At 43.0% G+C, this 24108-nt stretch overlaps 1 protein-coding gene across 2 annotated transcripts; it reads right to left on the bottom strand.

Annotated features, from left to right (window-relative positions):
* Positions 1 to 1665: 1665 nt before the first annotated feature.
* On the bottom strand, positions 1666 to 23232 carry avpr2aa (arginine vasopressin receptor 2a, duplicate a). 2 transcript variants are annotated; one of them, XM_052058437.1, is made up of 6 exons: positions 22523 to 23232; positions 13837 to 14216; positions 10107 to 10352; positions 9799 to 9945; positions 7996 to 8512; positions 1666 to 3535 (listed from the first exon to the last, which is right to left on the bottom strand). In XM_052058437.1, exons 2-6 carry the CDS (start codon positions 14212 to 14214, stop codon positions 3336 to 3338), a joined length of 1488 nt encoding a protein of 495 aa, XP_051914397.1. In that variant the 5' UTR covers positions 14215 to 14216; positions 22523 to 23232; the 3' UTR covers positions 1666 to 3335. The 2 variants fall into 2 exon arrangements, with proteins under 2 accessions (XP_051914397.1, XP_051914398.1); XM_052058438.1 differs by having other exon boundaries at positions 14017 to 14216.
* Positions 23233 to 24108: the final 876 nt, after the last annotated feature.

Here is a 24108-nt window from a genome sequence, read left to right as displayed (position 1 = left end):
CAAAGCTTCAAAGTGCAACCTTGTGTCTGGGGAACAAATGCACAACGGAGCGCCGGGTGAGAGGAAAAGGAGAGGCTTCTCCTTCGCCACGAACGAGGATTCCAGAGACATCTTGAAAGCATCCCAGCATTGTCTTCAGGCTTTTGTGCGTTAGACACAAAAACAAAACATTTGAAATGTATGCTTTTGATCTTCTCCACTTCAATGGTTCCGTCTGCACAATTTAATGAGACACAGTCAGAGACAAATTAATGTAACAATACTGGATGTATATGATTCTGCTGGTGTAGTTTGCGACGCACCATATCGTACTGCGAGCTCATTTCCACAGTGGTGCCTTGAGGAGGGTTTAATTTGTTCCACGATGGCGCTTGTAACTCAACACACTCTCAAATCATCTTTACCCACCAAGATGAATGAGAATGTAATTAATCCATTCCAGGCTCCCATTAAAAAAATAAAATAAAAGCGTTCTATGAAATACTAAAAAGAATACAGTGATATCATAATTAAATTGAATGTTGAGCACATTTTTTTACCATGTGCTTTGCTTCAATTAAATGGACATTTTGCAGACCTTTCGCCATGGACTCCTCAAGACAGTATAATACAGAGACACACATGAACAAGTTTCAAAATTCACTCAGTCAACATGTTTTAAAAAGGGTAACAACTGCCTTTGAGTATTGTAGTGTGTGTTTAAATGTGTTGCTACGCCGTTTGTTTTCAAATGGCTGTCGTTGAAAGCAGTGGTCCCCAACCACCAGGCCACCATCCATTTACTCTATCAGAACTGGCAGGAATGTGCATGAGACCCCTAACATTGATTTAGAAGTTGAAATGAACAAAATCCTCCCATAAATGAAAGATGACGCAGTAAACTGAAAGTACTCGTAACAAATAGACCACACGTACAGCTAAACCCGCCGCTGATCGGCAGCCGAAGATGAAGCTATTTTCACAAGAAAAGTTCCTTCCCGAGAGGTTTGCCAGAGCGATGTGGAGAAAACTGTTGCGCATGCCCTGTCTCAATAAAAGAAACCTGTTGAATCATTTGAACAAGCAGCAACCAGGTGAACAAGTGGAAAGCATGAAAATGCGAGCAGTTTGCACAGTCTGCCCACATAAACGTTAGCAGTTTAGTCGCTGATAACTAGCCGGCACCACCGGTTGAAAGCAGCAATCAAACATGTCATCTTTTGATCGGTCACATTTGCAAGTAGCAAAGATGCTAATGCGGCATCTAGGATCATAACTTCAATATTATTATTTACATGATAAGGCGTATTTATTATTCTTCATTGGTCCATTTCTTGATAGTTCACCCTTTATTTTATTTTATTTTATTCTACATTGATTGTACAGTAGAATAAGACTGTTTGATATGAATGAAAGAAAATCTTTGAAAAATAAAATCAAAATGTGAATAGTACTCCGCCAACTGATAGTAGGAGTCTATTTTCTTATGTCATCATCTACACTCCTCGGATATTTACATGTATGACACCATCATCTGTTCTTTACCTGTATTTTAGATTTACGGAGCACTTTGATCATGTCAGGCTCATGTCAATGTGGTGATTCAGATTTGTTTGTTTCCGCTACATTCACATCGATGATTCATCATGCTGACATCTCTTACATGGCAGCATTTGTATCATCCGATTCTCTGTGTGGTGTGCAACACACGTGCTGAATGAAGCAGTGTGTGAGTAGAACTTCCTCTTGTGGCATTACAATTTTAGTGAATAGAATGAAGTTTAAAAAATACATGAGGTTTTTATTATCCCAGTTGGGGGGGAGAGGGGGCATCAGAATCAGGCACTTGACCCTGCAGTGTAATTACAGCCATTGAGTGGTCTTGCAATGCACCTAATGCTGCGGCCTGTGACCGTACACTTTGTTGTGATCTCAGTTTATACACACTCGCGTCTATTTGCATTCTCAGAAGCTTATGGAGCAAAGCTTAGAAAAAAAAACATTAATTAAAAACTTTCAACAAAAAACATTCATCAGTGTACTTAATGTCTGTCAGCAGTTGAAGACCAGAGTGCAGTACTCCAACTTTACGAGCAGACATAAGGTAGTAACTGTTGAAAAATGAAAGTGTGCTGGCGAGACACAACACACGAGCCCGCCTCTGGTGATCGCGCCTCCAAGAATAACATGGCTGACATCAGCGGGATAAACCAAGGGGTAGGGCGGAGTGTGGAGGGGTGGGGGGAGTGTGTGGTTGTGTGTGTGTGTGGGACGGGGGCGGGGGTGGGGGGGGGGGTGGTGCTCTAAAGATGTCCATGGCCTTCACAGACACTTGCTTCGAACTGGGAGTACTTTCATTGTCTGAATGGCTTCCACTTTCTTTGTTTCTTCTGATAGCCTTGTAGGGTCCTTTCTGGTGAAGAAGACCACAAGCTTATCATTGACTGGAGTTCTTCCATACAGGTTAAGCAGCTTTATAACCATATACATGATAATATCTGGCAACATTTACATTGCACATCTTGTCTAATGTGCGTGATCAATTTTGATATATGTTTCATCTGGTTTGTTCTCGTACGTGGAATGTTTTTGAAATGTTTCCTCTTGTTCCTTCAGTGGATTGCCAAAGGCTTCACAGTCAGGAAGGTCCTTTTGTATACTTCACGTGCTGTGTGTACACGTAATAAAAACACATCATTGTGTCCCACCGGCTTGCGGAAAGCTGAATTGTTCGTTTTGCAGGCCTAAACCGCCTGGTGGGACTCGTGTTTGTTTGGGTGAATGTATCCGAGTGTGTGACTATGTGTGTTTCAGCTTTTGAATGAGCCTCTGTCCAGCTTGCTTGCAGCTCTCTGTTGGACTGAGAATCTCCACGGTTTCCTCTTGGGTGAATATAAATACAGCCGTTGCCCATTCACTTGTGTTGATTTAACAACGTTTGTTCACATTATTAGATTTCTACTACAGCGTTCCTGTGGAACAGCCACCAACACCGCCGTCTGTTGCCAGTCCCGCGCCGTCTCTCCTGTCTGCTTGCTTGCCCTTTGTCCTAGATTACGTCCGTCATGATTCACACCTTGCATTCTTTATCTTCTTAAAATGACAGAACTTCTTTGTGGCACTCAAATGCTGAGCCGACGACACCTTGCATCGCAAATGCTGTCGCTGCTCATTCCATCATGCGCGGAGACCTCCAATGACACTCTCCGATTCTCTTTGCATGGAGGGGCCCAATACAATCGGAGATCCTGCTGACAACTAGCTGCCATTTGTCGTCTGGAACATCTGGCGGAAGCGGGCTACCTTCAGAGGACGAGGCAAGGGCGCACGCGCATCTCCCGGGTTGTCTCAGTCAGTCAGTACTGGCTGTCCTTGGTGGTGGAGGTGTGTGTGGTGGTGGAGTCATCAGGCAGCGAGCCCCGACGCCCGGCTCGTGAGCCACAGTGCAGTAGATGTTGCAGCTCTCTGGACACGCTGCTGGAGAAGGCTGTGTAGATCCACGGGTTTGTGCACGAGTTGAGACTGGCCAGCAGCATGAGGATCGTGAAGGCCACTCCTGAAAACAGTAGGACGTCATTGCAGGCTACAAATGCCCCAAAAGTCAAGTTCAAACGAATAACAACCGTGTCACCGCATTTCGATAACTACTGCTCACAGCGTTGTCTTCCGTCAACAATGTGCGAGTCAAAAATCCTCTCCAAATGAACCGATTGGAACGAAATGCCAAAGACACGTGACTAGCGCTCAATCGACGACTCCACATCAAGCTGTATTTATTGTCATGTTTCGGTTTGTGACCAACAGGTGGCACTGTGGGGCTTTACCCTGCAGCTGCACACCTGTTGGTCGTTAGATAACTAGCGGCTTTAAAAGGACTCCCTGCCCGAACACTTAGTGTCGGATCATTGTTGCTTCTTGCTACTGTCATGTTTGTTTGCTGTTCCTTTGCTGCTGTCATGTTTTTTTTTCTGGTAGTGTTTTGGTTATTGATAGTTTTTGTTAAAGTCGTGGATTTTGTTTGTTATTTTGGACTTTGTTTAGGATTTAATTTTCTGTGTTTTAAATACAATTCTTCAAATACACCCTGCTCCTCCCTCCTGCCTGCTTTTCGGGGTCCACCACCACTATGCTATGTGACATTTATATTCTATTAAAATTTATAGACTCTTTGGAATTACCTCCCGCTGAACGTTAGGCAAGCCCCTTACTGCCCATCTTTAAAACTCATTTTTATTCTTTGAGAGTTGAGTTGCATCGTCACTTATGGCAATGCGGAGTATGGGGAATATTCATTCCAATACTGAATCCTGATCTATAACATTCAATATTGGAATGAATGTTCCCCCTACTCCGCATTGCCATAAGTGACGATGCAACTCAACTCTCAAAGAATAAAAATGAGTTTTAAAGATGGGCAGTAAGGGGCTTGCCCATCAGTATTGGAACATTCATTCCAATACTGAATCCTAATCTATAACATTCAGTATTGGAATGAATGTTCCCCCTATAGTACTGTCAACATTCCAAATGGGCAAAATCTCACATCCTGTTTCTGTTTGGATCTAATAGTAAGAATTCCTTAATAAAAGAAACGGGAGACAGCAAACGAGGAAAAAACTGAATTGAGAATATGGAGCGATAAAGATCAGCACTGTATGTTTGTGTGTGTGTGTCTGTTACAACAAATAAGATTGCATATCACTCGTTTACGGTAAAGGTCAATTCTAAAACTAAGGCGAGGCGTGCATGTGAGCACAACGTCCTCGTGGGGCCCGCCTGTATTTTTGACTGAGTGCAGGTTGCTGGTGCAGACCGTTGTTGATGAAATGTCAACATCTGGTCTGGTTGAAAAATCGGTGGGGAATCTAAACAGGTGATTTATTGGCGCCTGCTGTTTGTCTGAGATAAACGTGAGAATCTTGCCCACCTTGTTTTTTTTTTCTTCATTGGCCCTAATCCTCTTCTGTAAAAATCTCTTTACCTTTCTCTCTCTCTCTCTGAATCATCAGGTGTGGTGTACGAAATTATCCATTTTTACTTGATTTGTCAGGAAATGATTTAGTTGCCACAAACAACGTGTCTTTGTTCATCTGTCTGTAGGGACTGGTCGCAAGTCGATCACAAGCGGCGTAGAGGGAAAAAAAACAATACAAAAAAAACATTTGGAAGTCTCTGTGCGTATTATTAATATACTGTATATTTTTTGTTAGTGCATACTGCACCCTTAGCATCCTATCAATCTCTCTTTCACAAAGTGTTAAAATTTTTTAATTAAATGGAGCGTGACCTGCATCACCAGAAGTTAATAGCGGCGGCCAGCAGTCTGGAATTGCAACTTGCGACCAGTGCGGTTGCTATCATTATTATTCTCATTCAGAGTTTGTTTCATGTACAGTTCGGGCAAAGAATGGGAATCTGGAGTGCATTTTAAATTGGTACACAGGAACTACGATCGTGAACACGCAAAAGTGCGTCGGTCCCATGCCGCCACGTCTGGTCTCTACAAAGGTAGGCAGTGTTTTGCTTTTAACAAACTCACAAACATTACAACACAAACAACGTTATTTTTCTATTTAGTTCATTTTAGGGTTGCTGCTCATCAGGGGATTCGTGTGTAAGTGCGTGCGTACCTGATTCATCTGTGTGTGTGTATACAGTACAGTCGATATATACAAATGTGCACAAAAGTGGAACGGAAGAAAAAAAATACGATTTTGAGTACAGCAAAGTAAAACAAAACACTACTATATTCACTGGTTATATTAATATCACCATTCCATATTTTTCGAGTATTGATTTTCTAAATGTTTTTGGAATTGATTCAGGTGTCAGATGATTTCCGTAGGTTTAAACCTCTTTCCCTAACGGTCTTTTTTTGGAATACGAGATTTTCCTTGGTATTATGTTTATTTTCTCTCAGTTGGGACCACTCTTATATGCTGCAAAGTAACTAATGGTCAATTGCTTTGTGCATGATTTGGAGAATTTTATTGTCAATTAGATCATGGAATATGAGTAATTGTAATTCGATTCAGTGAGTCGGTCTGCTCTCTGTAATGTGTTTCATTGACAATACCAATAGCTCGTTTTGCAGGATGAAGACAGGATGTGTGTGTTTTGTACGTGTTCGCCGTACTTCCACGTAAGAGGAGATGTATGGAAGTATAAGGAAACAGTCCTGAGTATGTACTGACACTTGATTCAAAAAGTTCATTATTGTATTATTGCAATTGATTTGGATATTTTGGCATTCATAAAATCTCTATGTGGCTTCTTGCTGAATTTATTGTCAATTTGTTCTCCTGGAAAATTAATTGCTGTTATTTTTCCAATTTCTGTGTTGATTATCATGAGTTTCTGGTTGGAAAACATCGGTCGGTTCCCAGAGATGATAAATTTAGTTTCAACTTTCATGAACTTTAGTGTTATTTTAATCTGGTAAAACTCGTTCTTTATCCTGCTTTAAGAGTTGCTCCCAGTTGTCGCCATGGTACAGGAGTTTGTGTCATCAACAAACAGTGTTATTTTGAACTTTTTTGATGTTTCATATATGTTATGTATGGTATGTACAGGAGTGGTCCTAGTCTTGAACCCTGAGACATCCCATTGTAGTTTTCTGTAATTGTAATTTCTACATATTGGTATCTATTGTATAAGTAATCGGTTATCCATTTCAGCGCTGTCCCTCTAATGCCATACTTTTGCACTTTTCTGACTAACAGTTTGTGATCTATGGTATCAAATGCCATTTTAAGTCGAAGAATATCAATACTTTGTTTTCTATTTCTATTTCTTCAACTAATTTTCTGAGTATAAATAATGTCCTTTTTGTCCTGAAGCCAGATTGTAGATTGTCCAGTTTATTATGTGGTTGATGAAATGACCCAGTCTTGTGTTGATGAATATTTTGGAGAACTGTGGTAGTAGTGAAATGGTTCTGTCGTTTAACAATACGTGTTTTTTCATAACTTTGGCTGTTTTCATTTTGCTCGGAAATATGCCAGTTTGTAAAGATACTTTGGAGATGTGAGACAGAGGGTTGGCAATGCACTCCATTTTGCTTTTAACAATTGTCATATCAATATCAGAACAGTCTTTTAACATCATACTCTTGAGTTTTATTTACGGCGTCAATTATTTCTTTTTCATCAGTTCCTCTTGTGAAAATGTTTTTTTGACATATCTTTGCTCTCAACCGCTTCATCACTAGTTTCTGCAATCTCACTCGCCAGGCCAGGAATGACATGAGTGCTGAATTCCTTAGCAGTTTTGGACATGGCATAAGTGGGAGTGACATAATTTATTACAAAATAGTTGGGCTTCGTTGCTGTCAAATTCCCTTTCTTGACAGTCTTTCATTGTCATCCATGTGTTTTTAATGTTGCTTTTGCTGTTCTCTAATAATTTACAAAAGTGCTCGTTTTCACTGTTTCCAATTATTTGAGTCAATTTATTCATGTCCTCCTCTGGTGCTCCTTTGAGTGTTATATAAACTGCAGCTTGTTGTTCATATGGATTGGATCTTGTCCAGTTTCCTCAAAAAGGGGGCATGTGCAATGTATTTTTTTTTGGGGGGGGGGCGGTTTCAATGTTCATTGACGTACACATTTTCCATTCACAATTTCATATGTACCTGTAGATGAAATAGTGAATCTTGTGGTCAAAAAATGCGCACAGCGTACATACCGCACAGGTTACATTCAAATGAATTGGAGCATGCCGCTCCTTTGGAAATATACCCTTTTTTGGTCTTTATTCCTGCCCCATGTCCCCCGTCTGTAGCAACCTGCGTCATCCCGGATTTAGTTTTCTTTGTTTTAAATACAATTCTTCAAATACACCCCGCTCCTCCCTCCTGCCTGCTTTTTGGGGGCCACCACCACCTTGCTACGTGACATCGGCATGGGGCAGCGCGGTGGAAAGTTGGACGTGCACACTCAAAAGTTTAGAGAAGGTTAAATTAAAGAACCTAAAGCCAAACACATCAAACGCTTTGTCAATGTATATGTTACTGACCTTGACTGGGAGAGTTGGGGTCCCATGCAGCCCACAGCTGGACAATGAAGAAAGGGGACCAGCAGACGGTGTAGACCAGGACAATGACCAGTGTCATTCGGACTGTTTTAGACATGGCTTTGGTGATGCTTGGTGGCGGCATGGCGGCAGGGTCATGGGGGGCATAATCGAGGGAGCAACGAGGCGAGCCTGAGGCCACCTCGTAAGATGTGCAAGACTCCTGACAGTCAGGACTGCTCACTTGCTGCTGAGCCGCCGGCGGTGTGGTTCTTGCTGTGGTGTCTCCCACGTGACTTGTCCTGTAAGTGTTTTTGTGAGCTTTGTTTGTCACGGGCTTCAAGTGCAGCCCCGCCCAACCTCCACCTCTGGATGCCCGCCAACCCCTTTCCCTGGTCCGTTCCTCTTCCTGCCTAAAGCTTTGGAAGCGGAAGAGGATTTCATTCCTCTTCAGCTCAGCCATCACCGTCCTCTCCGACTTCAGGTAGATATTATTGTGGATCTCCCGGAAGATTCTTATCTGTAAAATGGCCAATTAGCACAGTTGAAATGACATCACCAAGGATTCAATTTTACGATGGGCACATGCCAGATTCAGCTGCCAGTTATTATGTTTGCATTTGTGGTTGAAGGGCTTCAGGAAATTGAAACAAAAGAACGAGGAGTGTGTGTGTTGGAGTGTGTGTTGACCTTCACCATCAGCAGTAAACCAACCACAGACATTTTTCGTGTGGGATAATCCAATTCCTCACTCTCTAATTTATATTCCGAATGAACTCTCAGTCCTCACAGCCCTTGTTTTTTTTTTTTTTTGCACTATGCTTTTGGACATCTGCTCCTCCAAATCACGATGTATACCACTGGTACCCAAACCTTTTGGAGCTTTCTAATTATTCAAATTACACATGACAAAGTTCAGACCAGCCTCTCCTTAGAGTCCCCGTGGTTTATCCCACACAAGTAATTTGCAGCAATATATGAGGACAACACTCTTTTGTCAAAGACATGGCGCTGAACAGCCAAGTCGATTGAAACGTTCAGAAGGATTTCCTTTTGGCAGAGACAATGTCACATTTGAATAAGTGCCTGAAACGTGCAACGGGCTCATCAAAATAAATTGTCAGCAATTCTGTTTGGCTGCGATCTGCTTGTCTTTGGCAGGCAGTTCCCATGTGGGCAGCTGTTTTGAGCAATCCCGTTCAGCGGTGGTCCTCCAAGTGTTGTCTTAATTAGTGCTAACAGCTCGACTCCGGAAATATCGTTTTCCAAATAGAAGAGCAACGAGTTATGCCAGTGGTTTGGGTGCTCCCAGGTTGGCCTGCCCACCATGGATGTTACAAACACCGACCGCCAAGTTCCGTGGCTTGTCGAAACAGTACCCTCCATATGAGCCTGACATGAAGTCAAAACACATGAAGTCTTGTGCTCAATAATTAAGCAGAAGCAATGCATCATCATAATTGCAAAATTGTGTCACGGATGTAATTTCAAATGATGAGGCATCATCATGTGTAATTGGTTCAATTATAGACCCTCTGGCTCCCCTTACTTGCAAACACACTAATGTGCATCCAATCACGGTACTCGTGATTGGTGATGAGTTTCATCAGCAGTTGCATCTCGGCTCATTTTCTTGTTGTCGAAGGCGCTCACAAGGCATAGCTAATGCACACAATTCCAATGTTTGTCTACTCTTTTGAAAGTAACCAGACAGCACACTTGATTATTGGATGCCGTTGTCTGCCTCATAGTAGTCTACATCCTGGTCTTTGTGGACGAGCCAGAATTGTCTGAAAGCACTCTTACCTGACAGATAGTAATGATGAGGGCGGGCAGCAGAAAGACGGCTACCGTCATCCAGGTGATGTATGCCTTGAGCCCCCACACCTCGGCAAAGTGACCCCAGCACTCAAATTCCCCGGGACTCACTTCTGAGCGCGAGAAGATGAACACCTGGCAGAATGATGAGAGACTGCACGATCTTCAAACTTGGATCAATCTTACTTCGGAAATGACCTCATGGCACTAAAAATAGATTGAGTTCTCTGGTATGTGTAGTCACCAGCCTGGCCTTGGTACATCAGTGGCAGGGAGGTCATGATATGAGCGCTTACCTGGGGTATGCTGAGGACAAGCGCCAAGCCCCAAGCCACCATGACCGGTGTGTTCCAGCGGGATACCGCCCCGCTACGGTAAGCCTGTAGCGGGCAGCAGATGGCATGGTGTCGGTCCACCGTCATGGCCACGATCATGTAGGAGGATGCAAACATTCCCACTATCTGCAAGTACTTGATGGAGCGGCACAGGAAATCAGGTCCCTGAAACTTATCTGTGATGTCCCAAATGAGCTGAGGAAGAACCTGCATACACACATTATTTTTTTTTTTAATATATTGTAGCCAACGTGAGTGTATTACAACTCTCAAGACTTTTCATTTCTAATTGACATTTGGGAAAACACATCCCAGCAGGCCTTAATCACTCTCCTTTGGGAGAAATGATTCTTAAAGCTGTGATTCATATCTTTGAATAATTGCGATTGCTTCACTGAGTTGGTATCAATGATGATGTTGATGTTATTTTAGCTGCTGGCAAAAACCCCCAAACAGCGAGCCAGACAGATGCAGGATCTTGAAAATTATTTGCAGATGTTAAAAGTTAGCGTTGTGGTGCCAGTGCTTTAAGTAGTATCCTAGGTAAAACCTGCCGCAATCACTCAATTGTCTGTTGAGTGATTGCTCACACTCGCGACCTATGATGAAGGCACACGGAATGTGATATTCTGGCTTGTATAGGACACATTAATGACTTCATAATGATAAGAAGAAGACATTTTTTTTGAAGATGTAAACACCTTTCTGTGCAGTCAAGGACACTGTAAAACATGAATAACACAATAACAAAATGTAAAAGTGTATTAAAATTAGGAAGCAACATTAGTAGTGCAATGATTAATTTGTTGATTGACAACTATTCCATTATCAAACTAATCAATCATTTGCATAATCAATACATCTTTTAGGTGTGCATCCATCCATTTTCTAATCTCCTTATCCTCACAATGGTCGCGTTGTAGCCCATCACAGCTGACTTCGGGCAGCTGGCAAGGTACACCCTGAACTGGTTGCCAGCCAATCGCAGGGCACACAGACATACAAACAAACGCGTTCACAATCACACCTAGGGACAAACTAGAGTGCTCAATCAACCAGTTTTGGGGATGTGGGAGGACACCGGAGCACCCAGAGAAAACGCACACAGGCACAGGGAGAACATCCAACCTCCACAAAGGAAGGCTGAAGCCAGAATGGAGAGGTGCAGGGTCCTCTGCAGTATGAGGCTGACATGCTCACCATTTGAGCACCGTTCCACCCAACAATAAAAAAAGTAAATGAATAAGGAAGTCTGTAGAAGGCACAAAAACAGTATTAAAAAAAAAGTCTCATGCTGACTCAAAAGCCAAAGAATAAAAATCAGGGATGAGATTTTTCCGCTTTTTGGCGGAATTCAGCTTTTTTCCAGTCAAAATGGACCTTTTTTATATTGTTCCAAATCCATTGAAAAACTTTTAGGTGGGGGTAGGGTCTGGTGTTATTTCTGGGCTGCCGGACTTACTTGTCTTTGGCAAACTCGGGACTCATAATTTTTACAAATAAAGTTTGCAAGCATCCATTTTGAATACCGTTTTTTCTCGCAAAGCGTTAGTTTGTCGTTACTTCGTATATGGGCTAAAACCAATGTCTTACTTGTTGTGATTGGTCGCTATATCGGCAAATGCAGAATCACAACCAATCCGCGTTCGCCTTGCTAAACCCCTTTCCCGCAAATTCTGAATGGTTTTGCAGGAGGGATGTAGTGTATTGAACTTACTCGTGCATGTAGCCTGTATTAAACAAATGCCGAATGTTATCGAGACTCGTGATGAAGCTAACGTGCGTCAGATAGATGCAGATCTGAAAAACAAGTTTCGATGGGACTGGTTGGACAGAAAGCTGACGGTGTCCCCAGTAGAAACCATTGTCTGTGCTTGTGTCGGATTTCGTGAAAAAGCTCGATGTCGCTGGTAAAGCTCTATGTACAGTGTGTGACGATATCTTTCTACACGGAAAATGCATTCATAATCCATATATAGTAAACAGTTTGGGACATCACGATCACTGTATGAGGTAAGAATCAACAGCTTTGTATCACATTTACACGACATTTTATGAATACAAGTAATGAACAAATCTTAAATAAGGCAGGGAATGTGTTTCCTTTTTTCATTTTGATCTTGAGCAGCAAATTTGAAGTTACATGTTGGTGCTCACCAGGAATGCATGAGCAAAATTGCACAAAGGCCATGTGAAATTTTCACTTGAAAGAATAGTGAACAATCTTGGGATTTTTTTCGGTAAAAGTTTCAAGTAGTGTGTACATTGAATACACTTCATCTTTAGCATGTTTAGTATAAAGTGCCAATTTTGAAAGCAAATGGGGGATGGTATTTCAAGAAAAATTGTAACATTTTGTTGATAAAATTAATGCTTTTAAGGCTTTAATATCTCTAAAACCCATTAGCTTCCGGGGGCTTTGACCCCTGAGCCCCTGATCCGCCAGGAAGAGTTAGAAGAAGTGGCTTAGGAGAGGGAAGTCTGGGTTTCCCTTCCCCCGCGACCCGACCCCGGATAAGCAGTGGTAAATGGATGGATGGATGGCTGACAAGCGCATTACAATCAAGACGAGGTGTGATGAAGGCACGAACTACTCTTTCAAAATGCTCTTGAGAAAGGAGAGGCTTTACTTTAGCCAGCTGCCTCATATGAAAGAAGCTCGATTTAACAACAGCTACAATTTGCCCGTCCAATTTAAAATCGTTACCTGGATTACGACCCAAGTTCGAGAATGTTTGCTTAAGATAAGGGGGCCCAAGTCCACAGGACGCGATGTACAAGGGCCACTGGGACCATCACATCTGTCTTCTTTTCATTGGAATTGAAGAAATTCAATGCCATCCAGGTCTTGATTTCCTCCAGACAGGATCAAAGTGGCCTCAATGAGAGAGCATCTTTTTTGCTCAGCGGCACATAGATCTGACAGTCATGCACATAGCAGTGAAAGGAAATGGCATGTCTCCTTAAGATGGAACCCAAAATGAGCAGATACTGTGAGAACAGCAGAGGCCACAGAATAGAGCTCTGTGGAGCACCACATGACAATGTGGCCGTTTGTGACTCAGAGCAACCGAGTCTAACTAAAAAGTTCTGTCAGCCAAATAGCACCTAAAGCACTCAATGACGCTTCTGCCAATCCCCACCAGGTGCTGCAAACGAGCCAACAAAATCCTTTGATCCGCTGTATCAAATGTTGCCGTTAAAACCGACACACATAGTCTCCAGTGTCATTTGCCAGGAGGATGTCATTAATAACCCACGACTGACTCTGTGCTACGCATCATCTTGAAACCTGTCTGGAAGACCTCCGAGACGTTATGTTCATAAAGGACACCACTCCTCCTCCGTAACTGTTTTCATTCCTTCTACGTGACCGATAGCTGTTTAAAACCGACTGGTTAACATTGGGAGAAAATGGATAGATGGATAGAGAACGTATGGGTCAAGGAACCCACGATAAACTTGTTTATATTATTTTTACTGTACAACCCAAGCAAATGCTTGTGAGAACAGTCACCCCTTGGGGAATGCATATAAAGCATGGGTGCCCAAGTTGGGTCCCCGAATGCCCCTATCCAGCCTGTTTTAGATGTGCCCCTCCTCCAACACAATAGTTCATTTGAATCAGGTGTGTATCATCGAACACACAGGTCATAGGCTAAATACCGAAGGCGGGAAGTCATGAGGTCACCTGAAAAAAGGCCACCACCAGGTCAGCCACACACAAGTTGACCATGAACACGTGCATGGGTGCATTGTGCTTCCTCCTCCTGAGTAGCACCCACAGCACAAAGCTGTTCCCCAGGGTGGTCAGAGCCAGCACCACCCCGAGCACGGCGATTTCGGCCTGGGCCAGGCCCTGGTCCCTCACCCTGGGCTGGGGCAGCGGGTACGGGGTGGTGTCGGAGCCATTCTCTGGAAATATCCCGAAGAAGGCGCTTTCGCTGCGGGAGCCGTTGAGGCTGTTGAGCTCAAACAGAGACGAGGAAGAGCGGTTGTTTCTTCCCATCCCAACCAGAGAGGAGAGGGTTAAAGCATCCCAGTCCGTTTGCACACTGATGCTTTCCATTCCTGCAAGACAAATGACGTGGTCAAGTTTTCTCCTCATGTACTATGGATGGGACATGATGAAAAGGGTGTTGTTCGGATCAGGATCATGGGACGGCCGTTCTCTTCTCATTGTTTTATCATAACTGGATTAGTGTCTTGTTTTAATTTTGCTTGTCCTGACCTAATTACCCTCTGATCCAAACCAGCATCTGAGCCTTATGCAGCATTTGAGACATTGACAATGATCGTATTTGCTACAAACAGCCTTGACATTATTTGACAGACGACCATGCATGTGAATATTATTACATCTCGACTTTTTAATAAGTCCCGATCGTCCGTCTGGATGTTTGTCCACTTCCCGGATTTTTATGTTCAGTTTGACGCAAAACCAGCACCGTTTATTTTACCTTTCATATTTTCTCAAAGTTGATCGACAGATTTTCCCTTGATCCCTCCAAATGTATTCCATCACCTCGCCTCTGTCACGTCGCGTGTCCGCCAGCAGGTGGCGGGTTTTCTCCCCCGCCATCTGCGCACCTGTCCGTAATTTCGGGCTGATTACCCTCCTATATTAATGAGACTCCGGCAGTTCTCCCACTGCCGGAGAATTCCTCACCGTGCCATTGATCTCTCGTGCTAATTCCTCTATTTGTAGATTACTCGTTGCCTTCTTGCCTTGCGGCCTTTACTCTTGCCATTCGCGTTAGTCACTAAATTGAATACTTCGATATTGCCTAATCAGTAGTTCCTCGCACTTTGTTTTTTCAGCGAGCGTTTTCAGTTGTTTCCTTATTTCTTCCCTGGTCCTTATTTGACCAGCGTTTTGTGTTTCCGTTTTTTCCCTGTCGGGCTCTTTCTGTTTTTGTCATTAAAGACACTCTTTGCTTTGAGAAAATTCTTTCGTTGTCTGTTTTCCGGGGATCCAATTCTTTATTTTTCTCGTTCTGCACGGAGCGATCATTATCGCTTCGGGCAGATCGTGACAGCCTCCACATAATCACCCCATGCGCACCCGCTGCATTCCCGCTTTCCCTTGTTTTTCTTTGCTGCCTCGCATATACATGTCATTCTTTTCTCTTTCCCGTGTCACTCTTGAGTGGAATAAATGTCATGTTTGTTTTCCTTTGCTTATAAATAAATTGCTTGAACGTCGCAAGAGAGGAATGACATGACAATCTAAGGAACAACGGGTTCATGGGAGTCTGTGTGCAATCTTGCGCAAATAAACGTGGAAATAGAAGAAAGTACGAGAAAACATGATGAGGGTGGTGTGGGGGTTTCAGGAAAAGAAAATAGTACAGATAAGGTCAAACAGTCGTGGTTGATGATCAGAAAGGCGCGGGTGGCTAAATATGGCTCTTAAGAGAGCTTGGTTGCTTTTAATGCAGTGCCTTTAAGAGTGTGATGCTTCTCCTGCCAGTGATCACGTTGATGCCTCTTTGTTGTCTAAAGACATGTTTAGTACTGTTACCGCTTTTGCTTTGGTTTCAGCCTACTTCCTAGTTTGGTTCAATTACTCAACAAATCAATACATTACTTCTGTACTCCCTTTCATCCTAAAAAAACAAAACAAAACAAAACGAAACTTTATTTGGGCTCTTGTGTGACGAGGGTCAGTGCATTTGAATGGTCGATGTTTGTCAAGAAGATGCAACGAGCATTAGCTTGTCACGCTGGCCACTTGCTGCTACATTCAAAAAAACATTAGCGTATGATCATGTTTGTGTGACTGTTACTGTGTCCAAATATTAACAGTGGACATTTTTCATTACGCTTAACTGGTTGCGAACTTAATGCCAAATTTGACTTTGCAAGAATACTGTTTGTGCCCCACCGGTCTAAACAATTAACATTGCGTTTCTGGGATAAGAATTATGTGGCTTTGCTCAGAGACTTGGGGGGGAGGGTGGACGACTATTGCAGGTAGTCCACGTTCCAAACTTGCGATTAGTTTGAACACAAAAGCATGAAGAGTGTTTTGTTTTGAACTGATATGAGATTGGCTAAATTCTGTTTTGCCTGTGCAGTATAAGTTTCAATAGTTTGGTGGTAGAATTTTCCAACGAGACATTTTGTTTTAAAAATTTCCGCAAGTGTTTTTGTTGACTTTGATTATATTGATTTTGTTTCATGTTTTGCCGTGTTTTCCTGTGTTGCTTTTTTTCCACATCATGTCAACTCGTTAGGGTTCCACCGGTTCTCGTCAGCTCTGTTCTTCGGTGTCAGTTATTCAGCTCCCTCTAGCCACTCAAAATTTGTCCGAGTACGTCTCGCTGCCTCGTCAAGTTCTCACTTTCTGTCAGCCTTTCCTGGTTCATTGTTGCGTTCGTGTACTTTTGTTAGTCATGTTCATCTAGCTGTGTGATGATTCCCTTTGTAGTGTTTCTTTGCTACTTTTGAGTATTCTGTTTTTTCCATGAGCCTTGTTCAACTCTTTTTGGAAATAAATTCCCCCTCCCTTTTTTTTTTTAGATTACAGTTATCCTTCACTATTTCATGGTTTGTTTATCGGCTTTGGCTTAATTGTCTAATCACCCTTAATTGACTAATCATAAACACGTCTGCTGCACACCGAGAGATCGCTGGCCTGTATGTGTGTGTTAGTGCGCTCTGCTCAAGCGCAAAGGCTCACGTGGGGCTTTTTAAAAAAATGTATATGTTAATTGGTCTCAACCTCGCGGATTTTCGTTTATCATGGGTGGTTTTGGTCCCCATTAACCGCGATAAACGAGATATTACATTACTCCTGCTGCCCTGCACTTGAGTCCACTTTTTACTTCCACAACAACACCTCCAATATCCATTTGTGATTCTGCTTGTCTAAAAATAGAGAGGTGAAAGTGCTCTGATAGTAGGTGGACGTTCACACTACTCCCCTGGGAAACCGCTGACCAATTAGCTGCTAATCGTGCCGCATGACATCCTGTCAAGTGTCGCACGCTGACTTTGACGGAGGAATGCGTGAGAAGCCATGCCAGAGGGACGTCGATGAGATGCGGAGAACGGGACTGTTCTCTTGTCCAACATTCCTCCACATCTTTAAAGCCTGTCCTTGGCTATCAAATGTTCTTCTTAGCTGTTACTATAATTTGTCCATATGGCACACCAAACCAATATTTAGCTAGGGTGGCCTTTTGTGACTTGTTGCCTGCATATAGATATGGTGTGACGTGAATAACTGTTGATTTATTTCTTTATTCATTTGTTTAATTAAGGTTTAATGTTCCAAGGAGGTCTTGATTTCCTTTGGCCTCTCTTTCTTTGAACGTTGCTGTCTTGCTCCCCTCTCTGTAATTACGCCATAGAAGATTCTTTGTGCCTGCGATATCATCTCATTATCTATGTACTCTATAAGCATGTGACTGACTTTCAATGTTTTTTTTCCTACCTGAAAGCAAATAAGGTATGATTACAAGGCAAAAGCCCCAAAGCCTCCTTAAATTTGATGACAAGGTAATGAACATCAAATTTCACTGAATAATTTAATAACACTGTCACCCAAAACAAGTATACTATCAAAATCAACCACTTCTGTCATGTGAAACGTTATAACACAACAAGCTTAAAACAATTGAGAGACTAAACTGTGTACAATAAATTAAATCAAAATGCAATTTTGAAACATATTTATCGAGAAATGTGAAAAGTGTTAAGTCCTTTTTTTTAATGGTCACATTACTGAAAAAAAAGGCTACAAATTGTGTTTTTTCTTTGTCCATGGAGGTTCTCATCCAGATCATGGGCCTGCAAAGGTTGAATTTATGCAACTGGACTCTTTTTGGTTTTGTTTTTTTCTTGGCTTGTTGTTGTTGTGTTTTCTTTTCATGTTTTTCAAAAACTTTTAAAATATGACCAAGGCAACTATGTTATTAGCCTCATGCAACAACTGGCAAGTTTGGGGGGGGGGGGGTCAGCTTCACAGTGTACTAGACATTCCTTCTTTTGTGCACCCCCTACCCCCACCTTCCATATACAAAATGTACTGGGTAGTCTACTGGTTTTCATTTGGCTCCAAAGCTCAACTGCAACTGATCCACGCATCCTGTACTTACTTTCGGGTCATGCTATCTGTCTTTCAGATTATTATTATTTTTTTAAATATACTTTTTTGTGAGCAGTCTTGCCTTGAGTGGGTTTTACTTGTTTTGGATGATTTTGCTCCTTAAATTCATTGCATCCCCTTTTCTTCTGCTGGTACAGCACTTTGTCAGACGTTTGTTGTTTTAAAAGCGCTTAGAAAGTAAATTGAATTGATTGGACGGGCTGCAGACATGGCTCTTGGTTGTCACGCACGCCACACTGGGCGCTGGCTTTACTCTCTAGCTTTCACTCAGATTAATCAAGGAGTCTGCTCGTTCCCCGTGTAGCTTTCCAGAGACGAAGCTGTGCACAGCCATCATTTTCCATAGCGTCCTCGTCCTCTCCAAGCTCAGCATATTCGGTAACGATGCCTTAGCCTTGACTCAAACAGTTAGGGTGCGCGAGAAAATATTAGCGGTCTAGGGACTCTTTCAACGCATCAGTCCTGTGTACACGTTTGGCTCAAACGCCCTGAAAATGATGTCATCGGCAAACCATGCACACAGTCCAACTCTCGGACATCATCCATTGAAATATGGCCGCAGAACTTTGAGAAAAATTAAAGACATAGAGCAAAACAATTCATTGTTTTCTATTTCACTTTGTCCAACTCCCTCAGTGTGTGCCTTTTTGATTATGTTAAACATCAGGGGAGAAGCCTCATAAATACTGTGGGGGTGAGGGGCCATGACGTACAAATACAGATTTTTCAGGGATCGTAACGCGCGGACCTTGAATATTGATTTTTCTGAAACGTTTTCATTGTCATCCCCACATTTGAACACAGCTGTCTGTATTTACTGCTGCTTACTTTGTAAAATGAGACTCGTTACTTTTTAAACTTTTCGCGGATGTGGGCATGATGTCAAAAAAAGATGGCGGTGAGTGTGCGTTGAATGATTGGCACTTCCAAAGTCACACCATCTGTCTCTCTAATTGGATATTTGGCCTCTGGCGTGGCTTCTTGTACTACTATCAAGTCACAGTGACTGTTTTAACAAAAATAACATTTTTTTTTCTTTGCTTGTACAACAGTTGAATCAGGACTTCTCCTCTTGTAGAATTGGACAACTTTTGCCAGTTCTTTGGAAGTTTTCCCCGACACAGCTTGTCATCTCTCACAGTTTTAAAATAAAATTGCTGTCCAGCTACAGTATTTGCATGTCCAGTGTGGTGAGCTTTGTGTTGCTGAGGCATAAGAGTCAGTTTCCATACCGATCGATACAACAAAGGGCCTCGTGAGTCACCGGCGCCTCACAAAGCCTGCGCCGGCGGACTTTCTTCATGAAGCTCGACCTGTGACTATATTAGAGCCGGATGCAGCACCAACACATGACAGTAAACGAACGAAGCGCTTCGATGCCAGGTGGACGTTCTACACATTAATGCGGATTAGTGGCAATTGGCGGCTGATTTATTCATCGGACACAGCGCCATAGGGGTAATAAAAGTAAACAATTTGTTCTTGCGCTGTGACAGCACAGCACATCATTAAATGTTAATGGTGTGGAACCACAGCTCATTAGTCACCCTCATTGTCACTGCCACCTGCACTTTGTGTCACTCGCAAACAGGCGCCGTGTATTTCCACAATACGGCGCACCAATAGGGCAGTAATGAAGAAGTTTGCTCTTTTCGTGTGGGGTGGGGGGTGTTCAATGTATCATTAACCAGCAACACGTGCATTGAACAAACTCTTTGCCGCAGAGGAGAGGTGAGGCGACATGGTGGATTTTTCCACATAACGACTAGCCAAGGAAAGTCCTTTTGTGCTCATCTTGGATTGGACCAAACACTTGGGGGGTGGGGGGGGGGGTAATTAAATGTATTGAATGATGAATGGAACGAGCCTGCTGGAGCCTCAGTGTTGTTGCAAAAAAGAACAAATAAATTCTTGGACTCTGTCATTCAGATATTTGCCAAAAATTGATGTGCTGTGTTAGCAGACACACTGAAGACCATACTGGGATTAATTGCCATTACTCCATCTGGAAAGTGCTGCAAGCACACGTGCGGGCTAAAAATACGCTTTTCTCAGGCTTCAGTGTAAAAGAAACCAAGCTTCCACAGACATAGTAATCACACAAAATAAGTTGAAAACCTACTGGGGATTGGAAAGTGAGAAGTACGACTAATTCTGTGTCCACTCTTGTCACGTTTGCTTGCGTTCAAAAGTCCTCTGCTGCGATTACAGTACTCTGCTTGTGCCCTGTGGTACAAAGTGAACGCCGATATCCGAACCCTGGTGCGGTTTGGTTCAGCCGACCGAAGATGCGGATCAGTGTTAAAAAAAATCCTCATGAAGTCACAAATGCATTGTACACATCAGCGTACAAGTTGTGATTTGAGGAGCTTTTCTCGACTGGTAAATGTGAAATGTAAAATGTGAAACGGCAAACTCATTCAACTCAGCAGAAGGCATTTTGCTTTTGGAAAATTTGTATTTTACTCTCACTGTATGTCAGAAATATACAAAGCAGTGGGGCTACAGGAAAGGAAAAGAATAATTCTACGAACAAACGGACGTCATAATTTGGCCAAGTTCGTGTTTTTCTTTGTTCAAGTCCTATTCCATAGACTACTACTATTTTTGGAGACAGGTGCACGTGCGCTCGCAATAAAAAACGGCTCATATTGGTTTCCATGTCGGGGCAAGTCTAGTTTGCCTTATTAGGGAATTTAGCTGAAGTGCAGATCGAGGACATTTTACTTTTCAAGCCTCCAACGCACTTGGAAATTTGGTGACCGAACCTAGACTAGTCTTTGGATCAGGTCAGAGCAGGTCCAAGTTGTGGCACAGACAGACAGATTCTGCGCTACACTGATGTGTGAGTTTGTGGTGGATGTCATCGTATTTCATTCGAAATTGTAACAACAGGTTGCAGTGAATCCTCACACATCATTATTATCATCGTCTCTGTGATATTTTTCCAAACACCCCTCCTAGGCCATGGCATAACGATCAGCTATCACATTATTTGCAAGCAGAGATCTTGCAGTGACTTGCAAACCTACTTTGCATGTGTCGATCTTCTGCATGCACCCCAGCGAGTTTATTTCTATTTCCACAATGTCAAAGTCTGTGTGCGCCTCTCCTGCCCTGAATATAAAGGGAATGAGAGAAGCCATCCAGTGGCCAAGAAGCAAGTCAACTCACCCATGCACACAGTTAGACAGCTTTTAAGTTTGCACTCGACTTGCACTGGGTGCCAAAATAGGGCCCAAAGGCTTTCAGCGTCATGCACCTCCGTTCCTGGCTAAAGACGCGATGAATCAAAGCTCACTTCCGGCGATTGGCAGAATTCTTAACGATGACTTGATCAATTATTACGTGCGGTGCGAATGCACACGCTGCCTCCCAGCTTGCTGCGTGCGCTTCCTCGTGCAGGCTTTTGCGACCGCAGCTGCGAGACAAAATATTGGAGCTCCTACCATTTATAGTCCATTAACATTTCAAGCTTCAGCGCTTCACACTCATAAAAACGACACTTTCCCGGACTAATCCAGCTCAACCCTGTTGAGGGATCGCTGCGGTTACACATATCACTCGTTTTCACATGATCTTTATTATTTTTTTCTCTATAACATTATTTAAAAATATATATTTCATGAACTTGTTCTTTGCTGGAATGTTGTAGTCTTCTGAGGGAAGTTTCTAATGTTTTTGTTGAATACAACATAATGAGTTTATTTTCTACTGTAGCAATCGAAGTGAAGATTCCAAACAGTTCTTTCCTCATTAGTTGGCGTCGGTGAAAGTCTCTCTACTGTCCATTTGAAATGTCGTTTATTGAGACAAATAATAATATTGAATTACCGCTCTTGTTTTGAGTGTAAATATTTCACCACTTTCCTTTCCTCCAGTTGCTATGATCATCTTATTAGAAAAAGAAGCTAATAAGCAGCATGTAACACATTTTTTTTTGTAATTTGCATTGAACCGCACGCCGGTCAGGTAACACGCCATTCTTTTGCATTTCTTGATAGTGAGAGTGCGCATAACAAAATAAAAACAATGACTGAATTGTTTGACCGCTAATAACGATGCCGTAAAGTCGTAGAGACCTCAGCTGTTTGTTTGCAGAGAGATGACCCACATTGATCCTCAAATAGCTGAACTGCACGCAATCACTTAGAGGCATTTGATTTCAAGATGTGTGCCATGATGAGACTAATAGCCATAATTACAATAGTAAAAAGAGTTGGGGGACAAGGGGCGGCGGGGTTACATGAAAGACACTCACGTTGAATCCACTTTGGCTGTGCAACTGTGTGAGTTGTAAGAAGAAAGAAATGGTAGATTCAGGTCTGATGGCTCTGCTATGACTCAGATTGGATGCAAAATAAACAAATGTCACCGCACCTTCATGGAAGCATTTTTTGTTGTTGTTTTTGTTTCTTGTCTCCCAAGGGTGGTTGTCCGTCTCTCTTATAATGTTGGTGTAATCCACAACGGGAGCCGGCTTGTCCACTGTGCTCTGCCTTCTGCTTGCTGCACCAGTGCAAATACATTCGAGCTGCTGCCTCCCCCACATCCCCCTGGTGTATCCCCTCCTCCTGGGTCGTGCCTGTCCTCGAGGGCTGAGGGTGGAGCGAGCGTGCAGCCGCTCCAGGAGTGCTGCGATTGTTCTACATGCCTGTAAAGTGTGAGTGTGCGAGAGAAAGGTAGTGGCCGGCTCACTCGCCTGTTCGGAACAAATCAAGCTTCATGTTTGCCGGGGCTGGGGGCAAGGTGAGAGCCTCCCTTCCCCCATTCAAGCCATTTGTGCCTTGTGCATACATGCCACTTTTCTTTTGATTCGGAGCACACTCGTGCCTTGTCCTTTGTTGCTGGAGGCCGAGTGCCTGTTGGCCATCACGATGCATGCAGGAATGTCATTTGGCTGAGTCAGCAGGTTGTGACCTTGGCAGGTACAAAGGTTAATGTGAAAAAAACAACATCTGTCCTGCGCATTCAATGTCAGGCCTGTTCTTTAAGTGGCATAAGTCTGTTCCACTTGTGCAAGCAGAAATTTTACACCACTCGGGGGGACCTCTGCGGTCAATTTCGACTCAAATCCACCTGCGTGTGTGTTTGTGTGTGTGTGTCTTTTTTTCATGGAATCCACATATTATTTGTGCTCTTTCTGGAATGCCCTAAAACAGCACAAGACGCCACTAATGTCCTGTCTAAATAGGAAAGTAGTACTGTAATTGGTGCCAAGGAAGCATGTTGAAGTCATACATCTTCACTGACAGCCAAGATTTGTATGTTAGAGAGGCCTTGAGTTTAGGTTGGATTGCTGATGGGGAGTCTTCACCAAATGTTTCGGTGGATTTTTTTTCCCAAAAGTGAGTAATTTATAAGCCTTTTTTTTGGTAAAAATCATCTTGTAAGAAGAGTTTGAAACAGTGATTGAAGTGGGCCGGTCCACAGCAGTACAGACTACTTCTCAACTTTAGTCTCTCGCACCCCGGGACCTTTTACGGCATACCGGGACTTCACATGATCCCACAGCAACCACTCGTTTTATTTCTCTCTTGTTCTTGTGATACTCATAGGACGCCTTCAGGAATTTGAGTACACGGCGCATGCTGGGAGCACAACACGGTTGTCCTGACCAAGAAACTTCCAGCATCAGCGCATCCTGTGGCCAATCAAATGCCTTGCCTTTGTACTGCTGCTTGTAGGTCATCCATGCCACCTGTAATCCATATGGGTCTAGGCACACAGCATTGAGTCCAGGATGGTCGGTGATGCAGTCCAGCACCTGATTGAAGTGTTCCTGTCCTTGTCGACGTACAGTCACTCCTCCTTGAATTTCATGGCAGCAAACACATTCGACTGTTG

Source organism: Hippocampus zosterae, chromosome 2, assembly GCF_025434085.1.
Source record: "Hippocampus zosterae strain Florida chromosome 2, ASM2543408v3, whole genome shotgun sequence".
NCBI lineage: Eukaryota > Metazoa > Chordata > Actinopteri > Syngnathiformes > Syngnathidae > Hippocampus > Hippocampus zosterae.
This window is presented reverse-complemented; position numbering and strand designations above follow the sequence as displayed.